This window comes from Typopeltis vanoorti, chromosome 19, assembly GCF_054136105.1.
Source record: "Typopeltis vanoorti isolate ZY-2024b chromosome 19, IOZ_Tvanoo_1.0, whole genome shotgun sequence".
Lineage (NCBI taxonomy): Eukaryota > Metazoa > Arthropoda > Arachnida > Uropygi > Thelyphonidae > Typopeltis > Typopeltis vanoorti.
The window spans coordinates 68783824-68809533 of record NC_143567.1 but is presented as its reverse complement, the minus strand read 5'-3'; the positions used below and the strand labels follow the sequence as shown (position 1 = coordinate 68809533).

At 35.2% G+C, this 25710-nt stretch overlaps 1 protein-coding gene across 5 annotated transcripts in view; it reads left to right on the top strand.

The window, feature by feature from the left end:
• Positions 1 to 25710, top strand: part of LOC150096226 (solute carrier family 35 member F1-like) — a 593479-nt gene that overhangs the window by 389683 nt on the left and 178086 nt on the right. For all 5 annotated transcript variants that reach the window (XM_090409172.1, XM_090409169.1, XM_090409168.1 and 2 more), the window contains exon 3: positions 14168 to 14361. In XM_090409172.1, coding sequence (XP_090265298.1) covers positions 14168 to 14361 — 194 coding nt within the window. The remainder of the gene's footprint in view (positions 1 to 14167; positions 14362 to 25710) is intronic.

Here is a 25710-nt window from a genome sequence, read left to right as displayed (position 1 = left end):
TTCGTTATTTATTAGCTACAACTCCTTTAACATAATACGAGAGAGGAGAAGGGGTGGGTAATGACAGTGGTGGAGCTAGAGCTTTTGCCGCCCCCCCCCGGGAGGTTCCTGAGTTTGCCAACCCTCTCAACACACACCAAAAATACTATAAAAAGTCAAGACCACGTATAGGGAAATAAATTAAAATACTATATTTATTATAGGAAAATAAAAACACTATGTTTATTTTTGAAGTAAAACTTTAATTTCAACATTCTAAAATGTTATTTTTTCTTGCTTTTCTGTTAGCAAAATCTTCGATGACATTGGTTAAGTCTATTTCGTAGTAATAGGTAATCCTTAATCTATTTTATTTAGAAAAACTCCTCTCACAAGTAGCAACACTTACAGCAATTGTGAAGAAAATTCGCTGTAGTGTTACAATAGTTGGAAATGAGGTCTCGAGACTGTATTTTAGAATTAACTGCAAAAGGTCAAAAAGGTTCAAAGTGCCGTCCCCTCCTCACCCCCCCCCCTAGCTACGCCTCTGGTGAATGAATATTAAGGACGAAAAGGAATAATGAATATTTTAGAATTCTTCATTTCCGATAGCAAACCGGAAGTTATCTTTCTCTGGAAACCCGAAATGATATCCAGACTTGCAATAAGAATTTTAGTTTTGCTATTCAAATAAAACTGCTTTAATTCGAATAGATGGCGAATAAACAAATTATTCGCCGTCACTATTCAGACGATGCAGCCGAGGAAGATTTTTCACTCGCATTTTTCCAAGATATAGAATTCATAACCGGAAATTGAACTTTTACTCTCGGGATTGAAGTTTTTAATATAGATGCTTATTTAAATCGGCCTCCCAGGTTAAATTAAAACTTATTCAAACAATCCTCAAGTTCCTCGAGATAAATAACATCGTTTTCCGGAATGCAACAGGAATTTAAACTGATATCGATGAGTTCAACAGGATAAAGTAGGATTCGTACGATCTTCTCTGCACTAAAATTAATTAAAATGAACAAAAAAAAGAAGCTACTTCGTTCGTCTGGTAGCGAGGGAATGTTTATTTGCTACTTATTGAAGTATAGAAGCAGCTATAATTTTATTATAGTTTTATTATGCACACACACAAAAGAAAATATCCAGCCTTGTAGAACGTCGTCTGGTTTCCATTTCGTATGCTGTCTGACTTTCATTGTATGCATTCTGCATTCCATTGTTTTCTGTTGTAATGAATTTTTGAACGAAAAACCAGCGTGTTTGGATTTTGGCCGTTTCGTACAGTTTACGATACTCAAAGCAGAAGGTGGAAAAAAAAAAAAAAAAAAAATGTAGTAAGATGGGAAATATGTACAGTTGATTTCACATCCAATTTTTCTTCCATTACACTTAAAAATGCTTACCGAAATATACTTACTGAATGATATACATTGATCAAAATTCATATGGAAAAAGAAATTACAAATGAAAACAATCTCGGAGCGACATCTAACGGCAACTTCCGGAACTATTTTTGTATTCTGAAAAATTTTACCGACAAAAAATAAAATAAAATAAAACTTTCCCTTATTTCTATAAGGGAGAGTTTTATGGCTATTACGTACGTAAGTGATAAGTTCTCATTTAAAGAAAGCAATTCGCCACGTGACTGCTAAACATAACAAACAGATGGTGCTCATCTTTCTATCTACCTTGATGTGTTACGTGATGTTGGACCATCAGACACTTTGATGGGTTTGGCCCGACATAAACTTGTCATTTAACCTATCTGCTAGCACCTAATTGCAGTGTAATCTCTCTCTTTCGTATTCCCTAGTCAATTCTTTTACCCCCTAATTAATCCCAAAGAGGAACCACCTCCGTGTGTTTTACGACCGAACTCCTAGGCGGGGTAGAAATCCAACCACTTTAATTCAAACAGTTATCGCCAAGTGTTTGCAAATGACAGCTCGTGCATCAGGTAATTCCCTCCATTTCTAAGATTAATAAAAGCTTAGAAGAGTGAGAGGAAAATAGCCCTGTAGTTTTTATGTTTTTGTAAGAAGATTAATCAAGTAATTTGATAAGGAATTTGATAAGTGCTAAATCTAGAATTTATAAAATAGTACGAAGAATTAAATATACATAATTCTTATTATTATTTTTACAACGAATAAATTTTATTTTAATAGTAGATGATTTTTGAAACCATTACTTATTTCATGAAAAAGGATCGTAAAATATGATCCTTTCAAAAGATTTAAACATTTTCTACAACGGAATTCAAAATTCTCCAGATGGACTTAACAATAAAAGATCAAAATGGTGTTATTTTGGAGTGGAGATTATGCTAAAATATTTGATTGAGAGATTAGTTGAGTTATCTTAGTTTTAAAATATGTTTTGTAGGCAATCTATACCTCAGATTGTGATTAATCAAGTCTAATCTATTTATTATCATCTTAACGTCCTTTATGCTACCTTTTTACACACACACACACGCGCGCGAGAGAGAGAGAAGTTGCAAAACCTAGAACATACCAATATTTACCAGTATTTAAATAATTAGTGTTTGATGATATAACGTTCTTAATACCGTACTGGTACATATAAATCTTATTAAACCGATATATTGCATGCATTCTCTGGCCAATATGTCTGTTTTACAGAATGAAAAAAAAAAACAGGGTTGACTAAACTCTTCACTTCGTATGAGACTGGGCAAACTCATCTTCTAATCTTTCTAAAAATTCTTCGCGTCCTATCCGTGAAGATCCTTCCATACAGATCCTATCTTGATTACCAACCGATTTGCGATGGCTTAGCACTGAATCAGTGTTATGTGTACAAGCAGTCAAAAAGAAAGATCTTTTGTATTTTTTGAAGAGATGTAGGTTGTAGTCCTCGAGAACAATATTGCGAGGAATGCTTTTCAGAATAGCGGTAGATGAAATTGTTTTAAGTGCTTAGAGAATGATGGTCAGTTCAGTTCAGAAGTATGGTACACCCACAGTTCATAGAACCGAGCTTGGCAATGTGCCAAGAATAGTCAATTCTTGCTGAAGGGAAGAAAGATATAAAGGATGTACGAATTGGTCACCAGCATGCGATATCACGTGTTTTATACGTAAAAAAAAATTTCCAATTGTTGTACAAGCGAAAGAGTTACCACTTTAAAAACTAGAATTTTCATAAAAGAAAAGCTAATTTTACGACGTATAATAATAAACGCTCATCCCACTAAACGCATTGGTTACCCTATTATCGGAATGGATTCTCTTTTTGTTGACATGCGCAGAAGTGTCGAAGGGTCTCGCGTCTGTGGGCGTACAGTACTCATAAAAATACCTACAGAAAACATAAGGCAGAAGTGGATAACCATCAACCGTTGTTACGGGGGATGCATCATCGCAAACGTGAGAACAGTATTCTAAAGTTTCGTGGAATCTTTGATTTGGGCAGTGTTAGAAGTTGTGCAGGAAAAGTGGTAATGCCTCGAAGGGAAAACGGCACCAAGTTTGAATGTGATGTGTTTATAACGGAAAAGACTGGCGACGTACTCCGAGAAATTTAATCGTGCATGAAGATCCGAATATTATCAGGAGGTGTTGGGAGAGATGAAGGGATCAGAATAAGTGATCGAATTGCCTTTCATATTATGTTCGATGCAGTTGGCTGCTCTGGTTGTCTAAATAAATATCGACAGGCCGTCAGTTCAAATACCATCTTAAGGATAGAAAGACTTGAACTTCATCGTCCATCAAAACACCATCATCGTACTAATTGGTGGCCTGAAATGTTTAAAAAAAAAAAAAAGCACCATGTTTGGTCTCCATGTCATTCAGATTGTCTAATCCTTATCCACCTACGCTACTATTGAACTACAAGGTCTATGACGTTTCGTGGATTTGGATTCATAAAAAGTTTTAAACTTAAATGTAGCGATAATCTTCTTTATTTTTTTTTTAAATCTATCTAACCTCAAACGTAATATTTTGCTATCTCTCCGGCCATTTTTGCACACAAATTAAGCTGATTAACACAATAAAATTAAGAAGCAGCTAAATATTTTCGAAGTAAACTGTTTTTAAGAGTAACAGCTTCTTTAGGAAACATTCGAGAAACAACATTACAGTTGGTTGGAAAAAAAAGCTTAATTTTAAATTCTTATGTTTTTTACCACTTAATTATGTCTGCAATTAAATGCAAATTCTCCTCAAATAAATTAAGTAGTTGTCATTTGTATCACTTTAAATTGTGTGAAATGTGTATATTCAGTGGGGGTAATAATTAAAGGTTAAGTTTTGAATAAAAGTTTAAGTTTTGCTAATAATGTGTTTGAATTGTTTTAAATTGAGAGCTTAACACACGCACGCACACGCACCTGACACTATGAAAGGGAATAGAAGAAATTGTCTAAACCATCAAAACACACTTTTTACAGTTGTTTCTATTTTTTTTATTTATTTATTTTTTTTGTCTCAGAAAGTAATTATGCTAAGCGCGTAAAATCACATCAAAAATGGCAGTCTCCAGATAACAGTTTGAAAAATTAATTAACCGTCTTTATTTAATTACGTAATTAGCTTGACAAACACTTTCATTAAACTGCTTTTTATCTTTTTTTAGGATAATCGACGACGCTAGTGACCTCTAGCGAATAAATCCTCGCACTATTCTAAAGCATGCAAATGAAACAAAAATTTACATCACTGACACAAACATCGTTTGGGAAATTATACGATTTTTACTTAGTAATTTCCCCCCATCTATCACTCTTTATAAAGTTATAGATTTTTTTTTTCTCTTTTGTATTTCATTCGGTGCTCACTAGAGGGCGTCTTAGCGTGACAGGTGGTCCTGTGAGTTATGTCGTTCGTATATAATCTCGTCACGTAAGGTTGCGGAGCCACTGTAGTAGGCAAGAAGATGCAATATGTCTTGGGATTCAATTGGATTTTGTTCTTAAGAAGTGGCGTAGAAGTGGCGCATTACGGGGCGGAACAGAGAAGTCATTAACCCGAGCGAGTGTGGAAGTTAGCAGAAAGGCTTCTTTCTGGTGCGTGTGTCGGTGTACAACAATAGCTTCGGCGTTCCACCGACGGAACGTGCATGTTTGCAGTGATTAGATGTCTGAGAGGTCGGATCAGATTGTCTTTGGTGTGTGTGTGTGTGTGTGTGTGTGTGTGTGCGCGCGCGCGCGGGAAGGAGATGTAAGAATGCCGATGTGATTTCATTTTCTTACGTCTTATTAAATTTGCCTTCACAGGAATGATGTTAGTGATTCTCCACTAACGTTGTTCTGGGTAAACATGATGTTCCTAAAGCCGTGTGTTCTCCAATAAAACTGTAACAGCACGTTCAAACTCAAACACACGATAATCTTTTGTGATTAAAGAACATTTCTCTCTCTCTCTATTTACATAAATATATTTGACGATCTTTTTTGCAAACAATGACGTCATACCTAATTCTTTTTTCATTTTACAAATATAATTGATTTTAGTAATTATTATTTATTTAATATATTCGTAGTTAATAATTTCTCTAAAATAATAATGTAAATTATATATGATAATAGTTTGAAATATTTTCTAAAATTCTCAAAATTTAAAATACACCTTTATTCATTCTATGTCAGAATACTACAATTGCCACAAAGTAGATGCGATTATGGGGATGATCGAGGGTTGACTGTTGCTGTTACCCCTTAAATACACAAATGAGTGACTCTGTTCGATGGTGGGGACACCTGCCACGGTGTAGAGCCTACCGGTTCTCCGAGATTCCGACTTGGTCCTGCGGACCGCTCATCCGTGGGATCTTACACCGCACCTTAACATTACTGTGGAGGGTAATGGATGGCAATGCTGTAGCGAACGAAGTTCGCTACAGCATTGCCATCCTGAGCCTACAGCATTCAGGGTAACAGCAATTGCCGAGCTAAGGCTCGGCTATTGCTGTTACCCTCCTGCCATGATCAGAGCTTTATACAGCTCAATAACACCTTATCCTTACACTGTCCTCTACAGATAACGGGGAAGATGAAAAGCATTTTTGCCTCGCCCCTTTAAGCCAGTCATTATTATATATAAGGATGCGATTATGTTTTTAACTTGCATACGCCTGTCAAAAAGGTATGATTTAATTAAGTGAACCATTTCCAATGATATTCCAGTTGAGATTAGTTTATGTTCATAAATTTTTCACTCACCGTTTCCCTATCAGATAGCTGGGAGTATGAAAAGCATTTGCTTCATCCTTTATGCCAGAAATGTTAATTGTTAATTAATTGTGTGATTAAGTTATTTTTGATTTAAATAGGTTAGAACTTTTTGCTCTCTTAAGGTTTCCGCTTAGAAGGGGGGGGCTGGCTTCAGATTTCGGGGGTTTTTGCCTTGAGAAAGCATTTTGAGTCTCCGGAGAAAGAACTTTCCAGCGTCATCCGTTTCGGCGGGTGCTTTTCCCCTGGAATATGAGCGGTTCTGCTCAGTGGGATGATCCTGTCACTGAGTGGAACCAACGCTGGTTGGAAGATCTTTCGGTCACTCGTAGGGAGTGGTCTCGGGGATCGCTTAATATTTAGATGGGACTTTACTTAAAAATCGTTCCCACTGAGGTTAGTATAGTGAGTGGGATAAGAAATTTTTATTAATTTTTTTTTTTTTACATGGCATGGCTTTATTTCTTTCTCTGCTGAATCTCAGCGCTGATTTCGTTAATGTTTATTTTGTCGGAAAACATCTACATGTGGAATCTTAAAGAAATACCCGTCTTGTGATAAATGTCACGACTATTGTTTGTAGACATTATTTATTATTGTTATTATTTTTTTTTTGAAACAAAAGAAACCGGTACATTGGAGTAGTCTTATTACTAGAGGTCGCTACTTAACCTCTAGTTGAGTATCAGGTTTTCCTCCCTGATCAAAGTCAGGTAGAAGATCGTGCAGAACCGGTGCAGAACTCATATTTCCTTATGTAATATAATAGTTTTGTTTTAGACCGGATGTGACGTGAGGGATGTGTTTTCGTTGTAATAATAGGTTCTGTTTTCTTCTACCAGATGGCAAACCTTTAGTGTATGGCAATCTTTAGTGTATGTTTGAGCTATCTCGCAGAGAGAGAGAGAGAGAGAGAGAGCGATGTCATCAATAAAATCATTCCTTGAGAGAGCGTTATTATTCATTTATTATATTCGCAATTAATAATTTTTATAAAATAATAATGTAAATTAAATTTTACTGAGCTTCTATCTTTAATGATAATTAATAGTTTTAAATATTTTCTAAAATTCTAAAAATTTAAAATACACCTTTATTCATTCTCTATTATAATACTACAATTGCACAAAGAAGTGATCGTGTTATTTTTGCATCTGACGTGTTGTGCTGAGTCTTTGTACTACCTAGACTACTCATCGATTACACTGAAAATAAATTAGTTGTAGGTTTATATATACACCATAGGAATTAGCCTTAAAGCACTGGATAAGCATTTGGCTGTCTATAGAGAGTTTAGACAGATCTGTAAATGATTGTAGGCACTTCCCGTTTAGTTGATACTAGTCTAATGCTATTGAAAGAACAAACACCTATTCGAGAACCAGATAGTGTCGTGTAGAATATACGATTCCGTTTATTTTTTTTTATTTATTAGATCACACAGTTACATTTCATGCTTTTATTAACAGTCTGGATAAAAATCATATTTTCCAGCGAGATTACTTTTCTTTAAGTACTTTTATTTCAAATTTCTCCTATGTTGACGTGATGTATTTCAGATTCGGGTGTCTGTTTAGTAATAGACACTTTTATTTAATCCAGCACTTGAAATACGATTGATAATCTCGCATTCCAATTCCATGTAAGACAAACACTGCAAAATCCCATGACTATTGCCCTCTTTTTTTTTTTTTTTCTTACGTGTGAATGTAGTAAAAAATATGATAAATTGACATCAGAAATACGCAGCCAGCTCGCGCCAGAAAACAGGAACTAATCAGGAACTGACATCTTTTGTCAAAGAATAAATTCATCACGAGGCACAAAAAGAAAAGATAGAGCTATTCGGGAAACCATAAATATGGAAATTCTACACGAACAAAGGCAAGCTAACATTTGCCTGTCCCTAAGCTATAACATGCTTCCAAAAAGATGTATCAAGGAGAAATGGATATGTCGTACGGGCGGAGGTGATCAATATTACATCTGACTTTTGTATCTTCTCCATCTTCTAATCCTTTCTTTTGTGCCAGCCTCTTTCAAATACTATATACATATGTTGATAAAGATGAACGAACGCGGAAGATAAGTAAAAGAATGTGTATGTAGAAGCAAGGTTAATTTAAATATCGATGAAAGTATACACAGCCTGCGGCATATAAAATATATTTAAAACAGCCTCTAAATAAATACGTACATACATGCATATTATTGACATGGCTAATAATTACGCATACATGATTTGTCATTGTTGTGAATAACTGAACAATATACACAAAGGCGCGAGGCAGACCTCGAGACGTCTTTTGGCTTATTACATTTCACAACTACCATTGTTGACTATGGCTTTCTTTTTGAGATAGAGCGCATGCTCATAGATATGTATTTTCACAAAACTGGTAACTGTTGGAATAGCACGTGAAAAAAAAAAAAAAAAAAAACTAAATTTAATAGAAATTGTCTGATAGGAGTAAATGCTTCGTGTTTACATAGCGGTGTGTATTTAAACTAAAGTACGAGAAATTTCCTTGTTGTAAGACACGCACACATAAAAATTTGGAAAGAAATGAGTTTCACGAAAGAAACATTTTAAGGAATTGTTATGATTTATATAGCACTTTAATTAATTTTTTTTATGTGTGTATGTGGGGGGGGGATGAATGCTTAAAATTCATTTTTGGCTTGAAAAATATATTTCAGAACATGGTTGAAAAAAAAGAATGAAAAAAAAAACGGTTGTATAAATATTTATTTTGTAAGATAAGATATTTCAGATCATAATTAAGAAATAATATCCGCGATAGAACGAAGCGGAGAGAGAAAAAAACAATCACACTTGTTAGACAATATTTTATTTCTTTATTCTCAACAAAATGATTTTTTTTGTTCCTTCCCAACTTGTCAAGAGTATTCTCCATTTTTCGCAGCAGGATAAAAATGTCTCATCCATCATCCTTCACTGTGTTGACTTTTGCTGCTCTGTACACGTTGAAGGATCACTTCTTTGGACCGAAAGATTCATTGACGAACTTTTAGGCCACCTGTAATAATTTTTTTTTATGTGTGCGAGCTACTGGAATTATTGCTGTGTGCAGTTCATCCAGGTGGTAAATGATATCGCATAAACGAAAAAAAAAAAAAGCAAAGAAAAAATCACTATCCTCAACTCAAAAACATGTTTACGTTCTTTACCGTGTTCTGTTTCACAAAACGAATAATTTTTCAGTTTTGTACACATCTTCAATGCATCTATTACAGTCCTATTAGTTTAAGAGATTTTTAATGTTAGCGTCTATGTTGCCGTCCTAAATAGACGTTTTTTCAAGTACAGCTGTCACTAATACATTTTTTTTTTACTCTAGTAAACAATGAAATCAACACGATTATTGCAACAATGTTTCAAACATTCGTGGACATTGTTGGAAACATATTGTTGTTAGAATGCTTTTCAGCAAACACTAAACAATGTTCGACATTGTTGTGCGTGGACTTTGTTGAAAAAGCATTGCTGACTTTTTTGTTTTGTTTTTTAAAACTTTTAACAAACTTAGCGTACGCATTCAACACAGACATGATGCCGTTTTGTGGAAATCTCTTATGCTTCTAGGAAAATATTTTATTTGGTCGAAAAAACGGCTATTCCTTCTTATGATTCATTTCAAATCTTTACCCACTGTTCAAATTTAATCAAATGATGTTCGAAATGTTTTTTTTTTTTAACATTTTTCGCGATGATTTATAAACACCCAATTATCTTCAGCAGTGCCGTAGGTACTTTTGTCCAATGTTGTCTGCAGGTCGAATTTTCTGGTACTTCACAAAACTATTGAGTTGGCAGGTGTTTAAGACAAGTAAATGGTTGCCTAAGACCTCTAGGGAACTTCTAAACTAATAAGGAAAGGATGAAACCGATTGATGTGCTTTTCCTTACTGTCCCTGTGGATTTCGAAGAAGGAGAAACATCATTTGCAGGTTCTCTGCTTCGAATATTAATGGATTACAACTCCATGCCCGTCAATTGGCTTGGATAAATAAATAAAAGTTTCTACCGCTAGGTGGCGCTCATCGAAAACTATGGGGGATTAACTTTTAGCTTCTAGGTAAATAGCTGCAGTTTTTCTCATCCATAAATCATAAGAATGATGAAGATAGACATCTTTCTATAATGTTTGTGTGTTTATTGTAGCTGCCGCTAGGAGCATTCTTTGGAGAATGCGGCTAAAACATAATCTCGAACTGGTTTAACAAACTACGTTGGCATCTGCTGTTGTATCATTAAGAGTTGGTAATGTAATTATTGTTTGTTTTTTATATTTATATTTAATGTCAGTAAATGTAAGAAATTCCGATGATGTTCACGTGCCTATTTAACAGCAGATGTATTTTTAATGAATATTGTTTAGATCTGTTTCAATTTGCAGCGGCCATGATGTGACATCAGACGTATTTTTACAGTATTGTTGCAAGAAACAAATATATTTAATTATCATTGTTAGATCTGCTTCCGATTTGAACAGTATTCATGTGCATTGTTAAAACATTGTTTTGTTGATTAAATGAAACAGTTATTAATATTCTGCCTACTTTTCTACCACTGCATCTTCCTCTCTATATCTTCTTCTTTGTTTAAAATTTAAAAGAAAAAAAAAAGCAGCGGTGGAATAAAGTTGGATACTTTTCTATCCGAATGCTATTGTATCGTCATCTATACTTTAGCACTAGAAAGCAGAGCTACTGTTTTTTTTTTTTTTTTTTTGAGCGTCTTTTTTGAAGTTTCAGACTTAAGAGATAGGCGTTTCTTTTTTCCCTTTTCACAATGTATATATATATATATATATATATATATATATATTATTCTCTTGCATTCTTGGAATAAAGATAGTTCGCACTTGCAAGGTAATGGCTTCTCCGTTGCGTCGTACTGAAGGATTCCGTTTATAGCTCTCGTACTTACGGCAATTCTCGGTTCAGTTGGTCCCCTCTTTGCCATGGGGACGAGGGAAAGTCCGACTATAAAAACACCAATTTCGAAAATAGAAAATAAAACGACAGAATACGTATACAGATTTTGAAGGTTTTTGTTTACCCAGCTGCAGATGAATAATATGTGTGGATTTAAATGTCTACTAATAATTTGTATAGGGTGTCCCAAAATTCACGCAAGATTTAAATTTAGCGCCATTTGTGCGGTAAAGTGTTGCCAACGAGAGAAAAAAAGACTGTGTGACAGCTGACAGTTCAAGGTTATTAAAAATGGAGCGCTACACGAAAGAACAACGCATTTTCATTGTTGAGCAATATTTTAAAAATAATGAAGGTTTGGCAGCTACAGTTCGCAATTTTCGTACAAAATATGGTCGGAATAGTGATTTAACTTCATCAACTGTGAAAAGATTAATTTAAAAATTCAAGGAAACTGGATCAATTAGTGATCTTATACACTCTGGCCGTCCTTCAACAAGTCGTTCAACAGAAAACATCGAAGCAGTTCGTGAGAGTGTTGCTGAGAGTCCAGGAACATCAATTCGCCACCGCGGTCTTGAATTGGGCATTTCGAGAAGCTCTCTACAGCGTATTCTCACAAAAGATTTGCATCTTTATGCTTCAATTGACTCAAGAACTGAAGCCTACTGACCACACACAGCGAAGAGAGTTCGTTGAATGGATTATTGAACAACAACAAGTGGATGCTTATTTTTCGAACAAAATCATCTTCAGTGATGAGGCTCATTTTCATCTTGATGGCTTCGTTAATCGACAAAATTGTCGCATTTGGGGTTCAGAAAATCCACGAGTGATTGTTGAGAAACAAATGCATCCACAACATGTCACTGTTTGGTGCGGATTATTTTGGGCTGGAGGTATCATCGGTCCATTCTTCTTCGAAAATGTGGCTGGTAAGGCAATAACAGTTAATGGTGCTCGCTATCGCGACATGATAATCCAGTTTTTTGTGCCTAAATTGCAAGATATGGATGTGGACGACATGTGGTTTCAACAAGACAGTGCCACATGCCATATAGCCCGAGAAACAATTCAATTACTGCATGAGTCATTTCCTGGTCGTGTAATTTCCCGTTTTGGTGATCAGAATTGGCCACCCAGATCATGTGACTTAACGCCGTTGGACTTTTTTCTTTGGAGGTTTTTGAAGTCTAAGGTTTATGCCAACAAGCTCACGACCACCCACGCCTTGAAGGAGGAAATTGAGCGCTGTATCAACGAAATTCAGCCACATTTATGCAAAACGGTCATGGAAAATTTCGACAAAAGAGTGCCAGCAAAGCTGTGGAGGCCATTTACCCGATATGCTGTTCCATGAATAACCCTATATTGTATACTTTATGAATCAATAAGAAATTACAATTTTTAATTAAAAACCTGTGTTTTCTATCAAAATTACTTCTTGCGTGAATTTTGGGACACCCTGTATAATATTGTATATTTAGAGCAAAAAATATGCCTTTGTAATAGCAACGAAGCCAACTGGATACGTTGATTGATTAGCTTCCTAGAAAACTTAAAAATGCCGTTGCCATAGTGATGGAGAAGTATGATTATGCGTGGAGTAGAAGGAGAAAGGTTGAAGAATTGTATTAAATATTTGCATGATGAAACAATGCCTCGTGCATAATTTAACTCAGTCAAGATTTAGTTGGAATAAACTTTCAATTATAAATTAGCAACGTTGGAAACCTCGCTGTTGTTCGTATAAGGTGCAGCTTTGGAAATACGTAGGGGAAGTAGATTTCTTCAAAACGATAGCGTAGTCTACTTATGTTTTACCTTGCTTTTGACAATATGTGGTCATATTTAAAAATTTAAGCATCGGGAATAAAATCAGTTGATGTCTATGACAATTCTCTTACGATAGATATCCTCACAAATTACTCTGTTAAAAATAGATGAATAGGAAGTGATTTAAGAACGGTAATTGCATATTTAAGTATTGATCATTTATTTATGAACAATAGACAGCAAAGTTTTTTTTCCTTCAAGCTTGGTAGAGTATACATGCAAATGTATACGATAGCATTTCAGCAATTGGAGTTACCTGAGGTTTTCAATTTCCATATGTCTAATGATAGTTTATTTCTTTGAAAATGGTTTCCAATAATAATTTTTTTTATTTAATTCTTGTTATTTAATTTAATTCCCTTAGGACGAGTTGAGCCCTCCTAATGAGGGATTAACTATGTATTTTATGACTCTAGTTCCATGTGTGTTTACGAGGACGGTTTGCCTGTTTTGAGGGATGAAAAACCCGTTACGGGAGAAAAAACTAAGCACCTCTGTATGAGACCGGTTAACTCATCTTTCGTCGAAAGAGACCAGATAAAGGTTCTGAGATACGGAGACTCAATAATAATAATAATAATAAACCTTTGCGCCTTTTATTCCCTGGAAGGAGCAGACAGTACCGTTAGTCTTCACCGATATCCGAGTTCATGACTACCGATGATTTTAAAAGCATCCCAGCGAGAGTATGGCAAACAAGTGAATCTTCTAGTGATCTAAATTCTAATTCATTTTATTGTCAAAAATAGTGTGTGGTGAGTTCGATGTCGATTTTTCGAAGTTGCGAGATAAAAAAAAAATAGTTACTGGGGGAAGAAATGTTACTTACCTGATCCAGAGATCGACAAACTTTAGAATGGAGCGGAATCAAAACTAGAAATCCAATCCATAAACAATTTGGCAATCTGACATTATAGAAACAGAAACATTAGCACAGGGAAAGAATGTTGTTTCAGTTATTATTAAATATTGAAAAATATAGCTAATTATTATCTTAACTTATTGTTGTGTTGATTGTTTCACGAAGCTGATTATTTTTATGCTAACAGCAGGAATCTCATTGTTGAGCTAATTGTTTCTGGAATCATTGTTGTAAATTATTGTATATATTTTTTCTCTAAAAAGTTTCTATGCAATGACTTAGTATATTTTTTCTTTTGCATATTTCCCAAGCTCAGAGCTTCCTCAATTACGTCTTGCTATGTACGGTTTTTACCACGTGGCTTGCATGTCGCTCAGGAGATCAGGGCCTTATTCCGGTGTTGAGGGCGCGAGGATGGAAATATTTTCTTCTGGCAGCCGTTGACGTAGAGGCCAATTTCTTGCTTGTTAAAGCCTACCAGTTCACGACGTTAACGAGTGTTCAGGTACGTTTTGGTTTTTCATTTAAAAGAAAATTTTAAATGAAAATAAATAAATAAATCACACGATAATCAAAATGATAAAAAAACTAGATATTAAACAGGCCAACGACAATGAAAAATATTACAAAATATATTTTGTAATATTTTTCAATCAATCAAACTTTAAAATTTTAAATTTTTAAAAATTCAAACTTTCAAAATTTATATATAATATAATATTTATAATACATTACATGAACACAATTGTGAATAACAGATACTTGCACGTACATTATATTTTTTAAATAATAATAATAATAATAATTGTTTACAACATATATTATTATAATATTAACATAATGATTATTACAGATTTTTTGCATTTTACACTGTATAATTTTTTAAATAATAATATTTGTTTTCAAAATTAAGTGGATGATGAATACCACATTATTTCTTAGCCGAATAAGAAACTCAAAGATAGAAAATCTAATGTAAGAGTTTCATGCCGAATATAGAAAACTATATAAAGTTCGGCGAGTCAAAGCGTAAGCCAACACCTGGTAGTGCAATGCTAGGGCAACTCGCAGTAAAAATGGAGCAAGCTCCGATCACTCTTCTTAGTATTTTCTCATAATGTAAAACACAGCTCCTAGGAGATGTATTACTGTTCTACATTATGAGAGAAGGTCGCTACCCGTCAATCAGTAATAATTTTTTCTATTATCATCATACAGAGTATTTACATATGTACAATTAAGACATTACATTTTCTGCTCTGTACAAAATTCTGTACGCAGTATAAAGTACCTTGTTTCTTTTTAATATTTTTTCTTTAAATATAAATACACATTTTTTTTTTCATATCAGTGTCATCATTTATTATTATACATAAGTTTTATTATAATTTGTAGTCTATGAAGCGGGCTAATCTCCCTACTTCGAAGTTAGGGTTAGCTTTTATGATGAGAGTAGGATTAGCCTTCACTTTCTATTTTGTTTAGTACTGTTTATGGATGGAATGTAGGCGGTGGATGCTGGTGATTTGTGATGTGTATATCAGTGTTAATGCTATATTAACTGTGTTCGTATAGCTTCCAGAGATCGTGTTTTAATGTTCTGTAGTTATCTATGTGTTTTAAATTTCTTGGTAGGTAGGTTGTTGAGTAGCATGGGTATCTGATTTGATCTCACTGTAGAACCGTATGAGTTGTTGAAGGGTCTATGGATGTAAAGAGCTGTTGTGGGTCGTGGTATGCGATATGTGTCTCTGTTGTTCCGACAGGTGATGTTGAAGTAATTCCTTGTTAATGCATGTAGTGTTTCATATTTTTAATGCTCAGGATTCTGTGTATCGCCACGGTTGGGATATTGGCTGTTGTGTATAAGGTCTCCAAATCATTGTTCACACAATTTTCTTATGTAATGTTTCTAATTTTGTTAGGTAATTCTAATTAGGTTTCTAAGTTTGCTAGGTAATAATAATAATAAGCATTTCGTGTTTGAGCCTTTGTTTGCACCATCCCACCTAATCCCACCATCCTATTTATAACGTGATACATTGTTGCAAATTTTAGTAACGACTCAAATACCAAATTTAATTAAACTCTCCTATTCAAACTGATGTTATTATCCATACAGAAGATATCGATATATATGAAATCATTGGTGTATAAAGTATTGTTGCGAAACACCTGAAAACGGTTTTGGAATTCAGTTGTGGTGCTAATGTATGACATCACCATAACAATACTTGTATATCCATTGAATTGGTGATCTAATTAATTAGTTTAATTGACAACAGTGCAGTTGCTTAAAATGTTTATAATTCTTCCGGATTACTTACAAAATATCCTCCCTAATTTTTGATAATTTTATCTTTCTCTCTCAAAAAATTCATGTCAGTAAATTATACTTTCTATATGTCTTATGTTTTTAGATGGTTCGTTTTTTTCATTTAAGGCATTGTTGTGAATTTCTAATTGTTAAAACAGCAAATTTCATTGTTGGAAATTCTAACAGAAAAAAACAAACAAAAACAATTGAATTCATTTTTGTCATTGGATTGTTGTGACTTACTTAATGGGAAGAGTTTGTAAACTAAATTAAAGTTACAAAATAAGTCATAACTATAAAGTTTTCCCTAAATTCTTTCAGAAGATAATAATTCCTATCCCATTTTTCTACTGCACCTGATTTTTATGCATTCAATAGCAGATATCAAAGCTAGCAACTGCGAAATACGACAAAAGTCGACGACCCTCAGGCATGCCTTCTTCACTAAAGAAATTGAAAATTTGTTTGTTGTGAACCCAATATAGCATCATTACTCGTCCGTCTCGGATCCTCTTTCCAACCCTATTTTGTGCATCGTAAGAAGGGAAAAAGAGAAAGAAAGATAGGATAAAAAAAAAATCGAAACTGTCCTTACGGAGATGTTCGTATTTGCTCCTTTCATACAACCATAAATACTAGAGGAATATTGATAAAGTAAAGAGGCAAAAGTAGTGAACAAAAATAGGAGATGACGTCAGAAGGTACGACGAAATATCCAATGAAGCACTGGAGTTATCATTTGCTAGAAAGAAATGTGCTTAGGAAACGGGGACTTGGCATTCGGTAATGATAAGACAGATTACCTGCACTCCGTAGCTTAGCGACGCCCGAATAGTTGCGGATTGAAATTCTTCTCAAAATATGAAAAATTTTCAAGATTTAAAATTAAAAACGTAACATCCAAATCCTCCATTTCATGATCCATATAGAGATGAAAATCAGTAATGAATTATTCGAACTGTTTCCAGAAAAAAGCGCCAGGTGGCGCTTCAGTCTCTTAGTGTTGGTGGTCAGTTGCTAGCTGATATGCTGAACCTGGAAGCTAGTGAGTTAGATTGTTGCAGCAGCAACAATAATCCTATTACGTAACAATGAAGTTCTAGTGATCAACACTAGATGGCACAAAAGTCTGCAGTGATCGTATGCGTCATCATTGCATTAACTGTACACCATTCTGCTTTCTTTTAATGCTGTACTCAGCGAAACTGATGAATCAAAGCTGACTTTTGAAGAGGAATTAAGTTTTCTTCCAGGCTTTATGTACACTTCCAGTTTACACTGGACTATTTGGTTCCTAATCCATGTTCAAAATCCTTGCAAAGAAGAAATTAGCTGTGGAAATAACTGTAAAAGAAAGTTTCTTAGCATTTCGCTAGGCTGCCACTATACATCACGTCTCTCTCTCTAGCCGAATAATTAAAGATGTGAAAAAAAAATAAATAAAATCCCCCTCAGTTATAGGTAATGTTCCGTAAAAGAGTCTCTCTTTCTCCATTTGAAATGACTGAATAGAGACAAGAAGGCGTTTAATTTCTTCACTTAATGTCCCGTGAAAATCCAAATCTTATTGGAAATTCTGGAGAGTTTAAAGAAAAATAAAAATCGTTAAATATCTTCAGTTTTGTTTGTCATTTCTTTGCTTCCTAAGGAGGATACTTCTCCTTACCTTCCATGCTGGGTATTGGAAATCTGATCTGTAGGCAGTGGCCTGGCAAACCTTCTGTAAGAAAGAAGCAAATAAAAAAAAAAATAAGTTATTAAAGCCCACGTAGATTAATATTCCACATTATAGCAGAATTCACTTTGCACTATAGCGATTTATAGCTTATAAACCACTAAAAAATACAATGACAATTCTTTTATATCAAGATTATCATAAAAAGATTTTGGTGTTTATATTTTTTGGCTATTTGTAAATTAAATAAACTAAAGACAGTAATTTTATATAAGTAGAAAATAAACAAATAAAGTAATTTTATTCGTTTTATACTTGTTTGTTTGTTTTATGTTAATTTCATAAACTAATGGCATTTTATATTAGAATATCTTTAAAATATTGCGTTAATAAACCAACTTATTTGTAGAATGTAATTTTTTTTAAGAAATTAATTCATAAAACTCTTTGAATTCATTACTATTTAAAAATGTATTGCTGCATTTATGTTGTTAAAGCTAAATATTAAATGCAAAAAAAACTTTGTTTAAAATTTTTTCTTAATTTAATATTTCAAGACCTTTTCTTATTTATCTGACAGAAGAATAGAGACATACCGACAATACTTTAATATCAAAGCTTTAAGTTGTTGTTTTTTCTGCTAGATGGGCGAAGCAAGAATGCTTTTCATATTCTCCGTTATCTGTAGAAGAAAATGTATGGATGGGGTAATATAGTGCTATAAGCTCTGATCATGGCAGGAGGGTAACAGCAATAGCCGAGCCTCAGTTAAAACTTCATTGGCTACAGCATTGCCATCCATTACCCTCCCTGGGTACCCATTTTAGTCGCCTCGTACTACATGCATGGGCTGGTATGTAAGTAAAGCCCTCTAAAAATTAAGACGATCCCCGGAACACTCCTCACGAGTGGCCGAAAGATCGTCCAACTCAGCGTTGGTTCTACTCAGTGACGGCCCCCCCCCCCCTCACCACCAAGCAGAACCGCTCATATTCCAGGGAAAAGCGTCCACCGACGAGGTCCCTCACTGGCCACGCCGGAGAACACCTTCCTAGAGACTCAAAATGCTCTCCCAGGGCAAACCCCCTCACTGGGAGCAAAATTCCGGAATTTTGCGTCCCATTTTAGTCGCGTCTTACGACATACATGGGTTACAGTAGCGCGGTATATAAGTAAAGCGCACTCTAAAAAGTAGGACGATCCCTAGACCACTCCATAGTGGGTGAAAGGTCGTCCAACTCAGCGTTGGCTCCACTCAGTGACGGGCTCCCCCACCACCGAGCAGAACCACTCATATTCCAGGGAAAAGCATCCACCGACAAAGCCCCTCACCCAGCCATGCCGGAGAACCCCCCCCCGGAGACTTAAGATGCTCTCTCAGGGCAAACCCCCCCCTCCCCCGAAAACTAAGCTCCCTCACCGGGAGCAAAATTCCGGAAGAAGCCTGCTGAGAAAGCAAAACTCTCGAAACTCAGCGTCCATTTTAGTCACCCCTTACGACATACATGGGTTACAGTAGCGCTATAGCCCGGCTACCACACGAGATCTTTAAGTTTATTATTATTATTATGTTTTGATATAAAAAGATTATTCCCCGGAGACTTAAGATGCTCTCTCAGGGCAACCCCCCCCCCCCCCCCGAAAACTAAGCTCCCTCACCGGGAGGAAAATTCCGGAAGAAGCCTGCTGAGAAAGCAAAACTCTCGAAATTCAGCGTCCATTTTAGTCACCCCTTACGACATACATGGGTTACAGTAGCGCTATAGCCCGGCTACCACACGAGATCTTTAAGTTTATTATTATTATTATGTTTTGATATAAAAAGATTATCATAAAAGCATTTGTTTGTTGTTCATATGTTTATTAATATTGTAATAGAGAGATATTACTTTTATATTAGTACGAAAAGAAATCAATTTTATTATTTATTTTATAGATTTCTTATTTGTTTATATAATAATGTTAATTTAATTTCATAAAGTAAAGATAATGTGTATATAAACCAATTCTTTTGTGTTAAGCAATAATATTTTGAGAATTAATAGTAAAACACTTTTGTATTCCTTACTCTTTTTAAATATGTTTATATTATATATATATATATACGTATATATATAAAGTTTCTCTATAGATGTTTACTTATTTTAATGTTTCGAACAATGTTGTGATTTTATCGGAAAATAGAATAGAGACATCTATCGGATGTCTCTATTCGAAAGCCATTTATGTCCAATACTTGGACATAAATGGCTTTCAGTTTTATGTGACCACTTAACCATATAGGCTTAAATAACTTCATGAAAGGATACATTATTTCCTTTTCAATAGAAAATATACACATTTGACACTCTTAAAATATTTTTGCGAACCGTTTTCAATCCATTTTTTTTCTTCCTTTGCTAAACTACCTCGTGATATAGCGATCATTAAAATAAGATTTTATCCATCTTGCAATAACTCATAGACATGCGCTGATAGAATCTTTACTGCGAATTATGATTCGATTGTGTCTGGTTTCTATGCTTCTGTTTATTGGTAGCGACAATGCAGCTATTTGTATGCGTCCACATTTACGTAAACCAAAGAAATGTGACAAGGTACGATAGCTATTGGATCTTTGGCAAGGGATAAGGAGAAAGGAAGACTTTCTGCACGTCTTGCGCTTTAAAATAAAGGGAAAAGTATTTCCCCTTCGTCGCCCACTACGTGAATTACATCCAAATGAAATTACCAGCTTCGGAAAGTGTCTTCGCCTATATCGGTGGGCTAAGACGAAAAATTCACTTTATGTGTGCAATCCCCCTGGCGAGTCGATTTTGCCTTATATCGATACAAAGTGGACGAAATGAATGTATTCTTCGCATCGCTTAGCTAATACACTTTATTCGCAGATGTCGTGAAGGCTGAGAAGAGAGAGAGAGAGATGCATTACTTTAGCTTGTTACTGTTCGGTGAATGGATTCAACCCGTTTGTTATTAAACATGTTTCATTTGGAGAAAAGGCAGTGAACTGTAAATATTTGAAGAGTTCTTGAAAAGGCATGACAGGTACGGAAAATTGGTCAAAATTTACGAATAGCTCCCAATTTCTGTTGCACTGTTTGTTGTCGCAAAATTCCATTTGATTTTTATCAAGTAGGTTGCCAAATTCCACTGATTTATCATTTGCTGTTTTTAATTTCCATTTTTTTTTAAATTTCTAGTTGAAAATATATTGCATGATATCTGTTTACTACCTAAATCTCAGATTCGATAAATTACTGTTTTAAACAAACGAGAAAAAAAATAGTATTCATAACTGTTAACAATTGGCACGTTCCATTGACAGAATGCCAAATAAACAAATAAAAAGTGCAACAATGGAAACAGTAACTCTATTACAATAAGCTCTTTCACATAAAGAACTCAAGGTGGTATATTAAGTATTCAATATGGGTTAAAATTAAATTCGGCAGTTATATTTGAGGGAAGAAAATTCTGTGCAATTTCTAATGAAGTATTTCGTTGATCTTTTGTCCATTTTCTACTTTTATTGGATTCTTATTGCAGTTTTAAGCCTTAAATATAAGCATTCTACTTCGAAGGGCTAAAATGTTTAATAATAATAGTTGAAAAAAAGTCACTGTTGCATGTCATATAACAAAAGAATCGGCACACTGCTAATTCTTTACTAGCAACAATTTATTCGGGGAAATCTAATGTTTTTAACTTGAATTTTTCTCATTAAATATATTTGAATGAGGGGAAGACTTTTTCGTTAGTAAACGTCATTAAAAAAAGTTTTGTTATAGCATTTCTCACCAACCTGAAATAACATTTCCAATTATGCTTGTTTTTTTTTTTTTTTTTTTAACCCTACCTTCGCGTGAAACGTCTACCGTTTGTTAACTATATACACATAACTATATTTTGGAAGAAAATGAACATTATATTGTTCATCGATTAATGTTATTATTATCATGAAGTTTCTTTAAAAAACATAGCAGGAATTGTAATACCTTTTGTGTTATATTTTGGAAGAAAATTTGATCCACAAGTATAGAATTTACAGGTGCATTTACGCATCTTAAATACGTCTGAAGACATGACCATGCACAAACTCCTTCCTTTCGTTAATCGTATAAAGATATGACGCCCCCCCCGTCCATACTTTTGATAGTATCTTTTCATGTTTCTTTTTTTTATTATTATTTCTCTGATTTCCCCCTCTCCATTAACATAAATATTAATATACGCACTGTTAAAGTGAAAAAATTGCTGAAGAAAAAGGAATATAATACGAATCAAGAATCACAGTAGTGTACAAAGTCCTAATACAATAGCTAAGTTATTATATTATTTTGCAAATTACTGTTATTTGAAGAACCATTAGGATCATAATGTTAGAAACCCTATGACTTCAGTTCTAAGCTAAATATTATCGACCAGCCATTTTTATTGGACGCTGTACGCCCACAGGTGCGAGACCATTCGACACTTCTGCGCATGTCAGAAGGAGAATCCATTCCGATAATAGGGTAATCAATCCGTATTGTCGGATGAGTTGTTTATTGTTACACGTCGGAAAATTAACTTCTCTTTTATGATCATTGTAGTTTTTAAAGTGGTAACTATTTTGCTCTTATAGTAGTTGGAAAATTTTACGTATAAAGCACGTGATTTCGCATGTTGGTGACATGCGAAATCGTATATCCTTTATTTCTTTCTTCCCTTCAGCATGAATTGATTCTTCTTGGCGCATTGCCAGCCCCGGTTCTATGAACTGTGGACGTACGATATTCATTAGTGCACAGCATGCAAACTTTGAAGCGATAAGTCCATGTAAAATAATAAAAGAATAGAGCAGTTTAGAAAGTGGTCAAAATCTCTAAACAAATTGTAATTGTTCTTCTCTCTCTAGCCAACTGTATAGTTCACATCATTCGATCGTATTAAAATTGTTGAGTAAGGGGTTGATTCCTTCTGAGACCCCTGTAGGTTCACATCTTTCGGCTAAATTTGGAATATAGTTGTTTCTTAGGTTGTTTAAGCGCCCCTGGCGATTTACAATTGGAACAAACTGGACCGAAGAGTTGATTGTAAAACAAATTAAAATACTTCAACTAATCGCATCCTTCAGCTGAGTGAAAGTTGATCGACTAAACATTCCTGGTGGTTTCCAGGCTATACAGTTAGATAGCAATAACAAGCAATTTGCACATCATTAGAAGAGATAATTAAAAAAAAAAGGAGTTCTTTTTTCTTCCTTTAAAATTCAGTAAATTACCTGTTTATTGAGTTTAATAAGGCTTAAAATGTCTTCTGTATAACGAGAATCAATACTTTTTTTTTTGGGGGGGGGGGGGAATAAGATTTGTTTTAGCGGAACTTCCTCGTCTTCGAAGGTATGGATTTCTAAATGCATTGTTATGAATCCCATCCACCTGTAATGGTTAACATTGATGAATTGCCCCATAGATCTTTGTGTTTTTGACAATTTATTAATTGCTTTTTAATAAAAACTTTCTTAAAACGAATGAAAAAGTAAATTACACCGCATTTGGAGGAATAGAAAGAGTTGTTAGGCAATTATTAAATTCCTGAATAGTGGAAAGTGCTTAGATTGGGGGAGGATTCGTAGCTGTTTCGCTGTGTATTTATTTCTTCGATATGGTTGCCAAGGTAATTTATCAATTAGCATAGAGTTCGAAGCATCTCTCTCTCTGTCTACGAAATTAAATTATAAGTTACGAGATGCTCTTCCGCACACGATAAAAAGGGAAAAAAAAACGGCGTTAGCCACAGGCTAGAAACAATTGATGCGTGTTCGAAATGGGGTGTCGAAAAGCCACAAGTGGCGTATTAATGAGCTGAAGAACGTACTCTTCGCTGGTTGACCATAAAACGCATCGGTGGGATGCTTCAGATTTTTCATTTGCTCCAAGAGGGCTTTCTTTACAGTTCGTTGCAGAAGCCACTTGACGTCGCTGGCGAGCGAATCCCGTCCGTAAATGTGGGCGTCACTCCCAATGGTCTTCCTTCAAACAAAGGTGCGTCGACTTTAATGCTTTCATTCTAACTTTCCCGATTTTCACCAACTTTCTTTTTCTTTCCGTTCTTTCATTCTTACCACCTTGCTTTCACTTTTTTGTTTTTCCATCTCTTTGTCTTTTAATCCTCCTCTCCCTTATTTGGTTTCTTTCTATCCTTTCCATTGTTTGTTTTTCTTTATTGTTCTTCCTTTTATTTTTATCTTCTTTTTCTTTCTTTTCAAACATTATCAATAGAAGCAATACTAAGTTTTTTTTTTTTTTGGGGGGGGGGGCTAGATGGGTGAAGCAAAAATGCTTTTCGTATTCCCTATTATCTCTAGAAAAAAGTGTATGGATGGGGTAATATAGAACTATAAGCTCTGATCATGGCAGGAGGGTAACAGCAATAGCCGAGCCTCAGTTAAAACTTCATTGGCTACAGCATTGTTATCCATTACCCCCCCCCGGGTACCCATTTTAGTCGCCTCGTATGACATGCATGAGCTACGGTGGGGGCTGGTATGTAAGTAAAGCCCTCTAAAAATTGAGACGACCCCCCCCCCCCTACGAGTGGGCGAAAGACTCCAACTCGGCTTTGGTTCCACTCAGTGACGCCCCCCACCACCACCACTGAGCAGAACCGCTCATATTCCAGGGAAAAGCATTCACCAACAAGGCCCCTCACGGGTTACGCCGGAGAACACCCACCCCCAGAGACTCAAAATGCTCTCTCAGGGCTAACCCCCTAAAATCTAAGCCCCCCCCCACACACACACCGGAAGCAAAATTCCGGAAGAAACCTAAAAGAGCGAAACTCTCGAAACTCAGCGTCCTATTTTAGTCGCCTCTTACGACATCCATTGGCTACTAATTAAGTAAAGCCCTCTCTAAAAATTAGAACGATCCCTAGACCACTCCATTGTGGCCGAAAGATGGTCTAAGTCAGCGTTGGTGGTTCCACTCAGTGACAGGTTTCCCCCACCACTGAGCAAAACTGCTCAATTTGCAGGGAAAAGCATCCACCGACAAGGCCCCTCACGGGCCAGGCCCGAGAACACCCAGAGACTCAAACTGCTCTCTCCGGGAAAGCCCCCCCCCTCACCGGGATGAAAATTCCGGAAGAAACCTAAGAGATCGAAACTCTGTGTCCATTTTAGTCGCCTCTTACGACATGCATGGGTTGCGATTAAGTAAAGCCACCTCTAAAAATTAAGACGATTCCCCGGACCACTTCCAACGAGTAGCCGAAAGACCGTTCAACCCAGCGTTGGTTCCGCTCAGTGAAGGGCCTCTCTACCGCTCATATTCCATAAAAGTGTATGAATGGGGTATGGAACATCCTCCCCAGAGACTCCGAAAACTCTCTTAGCGCAAATCCCCTGAAATCGAAGCCCTCTCACCACGGTCACCACTCTCAGCAAAAATATTTCGTACCATCTAATGCAAGAAAAAGGTACTAAATCTGATAAAAAGTACTAGATTTTTATTTGCTTTCGTTTCACTCTATTTAGGGCATTTTACGATATTACTACCTTATTATCATAGATGAACTCAATGTAAAACCTCTAAATTAACACATGTACGACAAAAATTTAAAAAAAAAAGTCAAAACTCATCTCACTGTAGTCATCTATGAGTCCAAGAGCTGTAGTTGTCATTCATCATAACAGAAATCCCAGTTGTAACTCTAGCGCTTAACATGTGTATTAATTTAATATATAATGTTTAGTGTTTAAAATAATGTAACATTAAATTTTCAGTTATTTAATACGCTATTTACATATATAAATATACAGGGAAATATACAAGAATAAATAAGAAATTTTATTCTTATTTATTGTCACTGCTGAA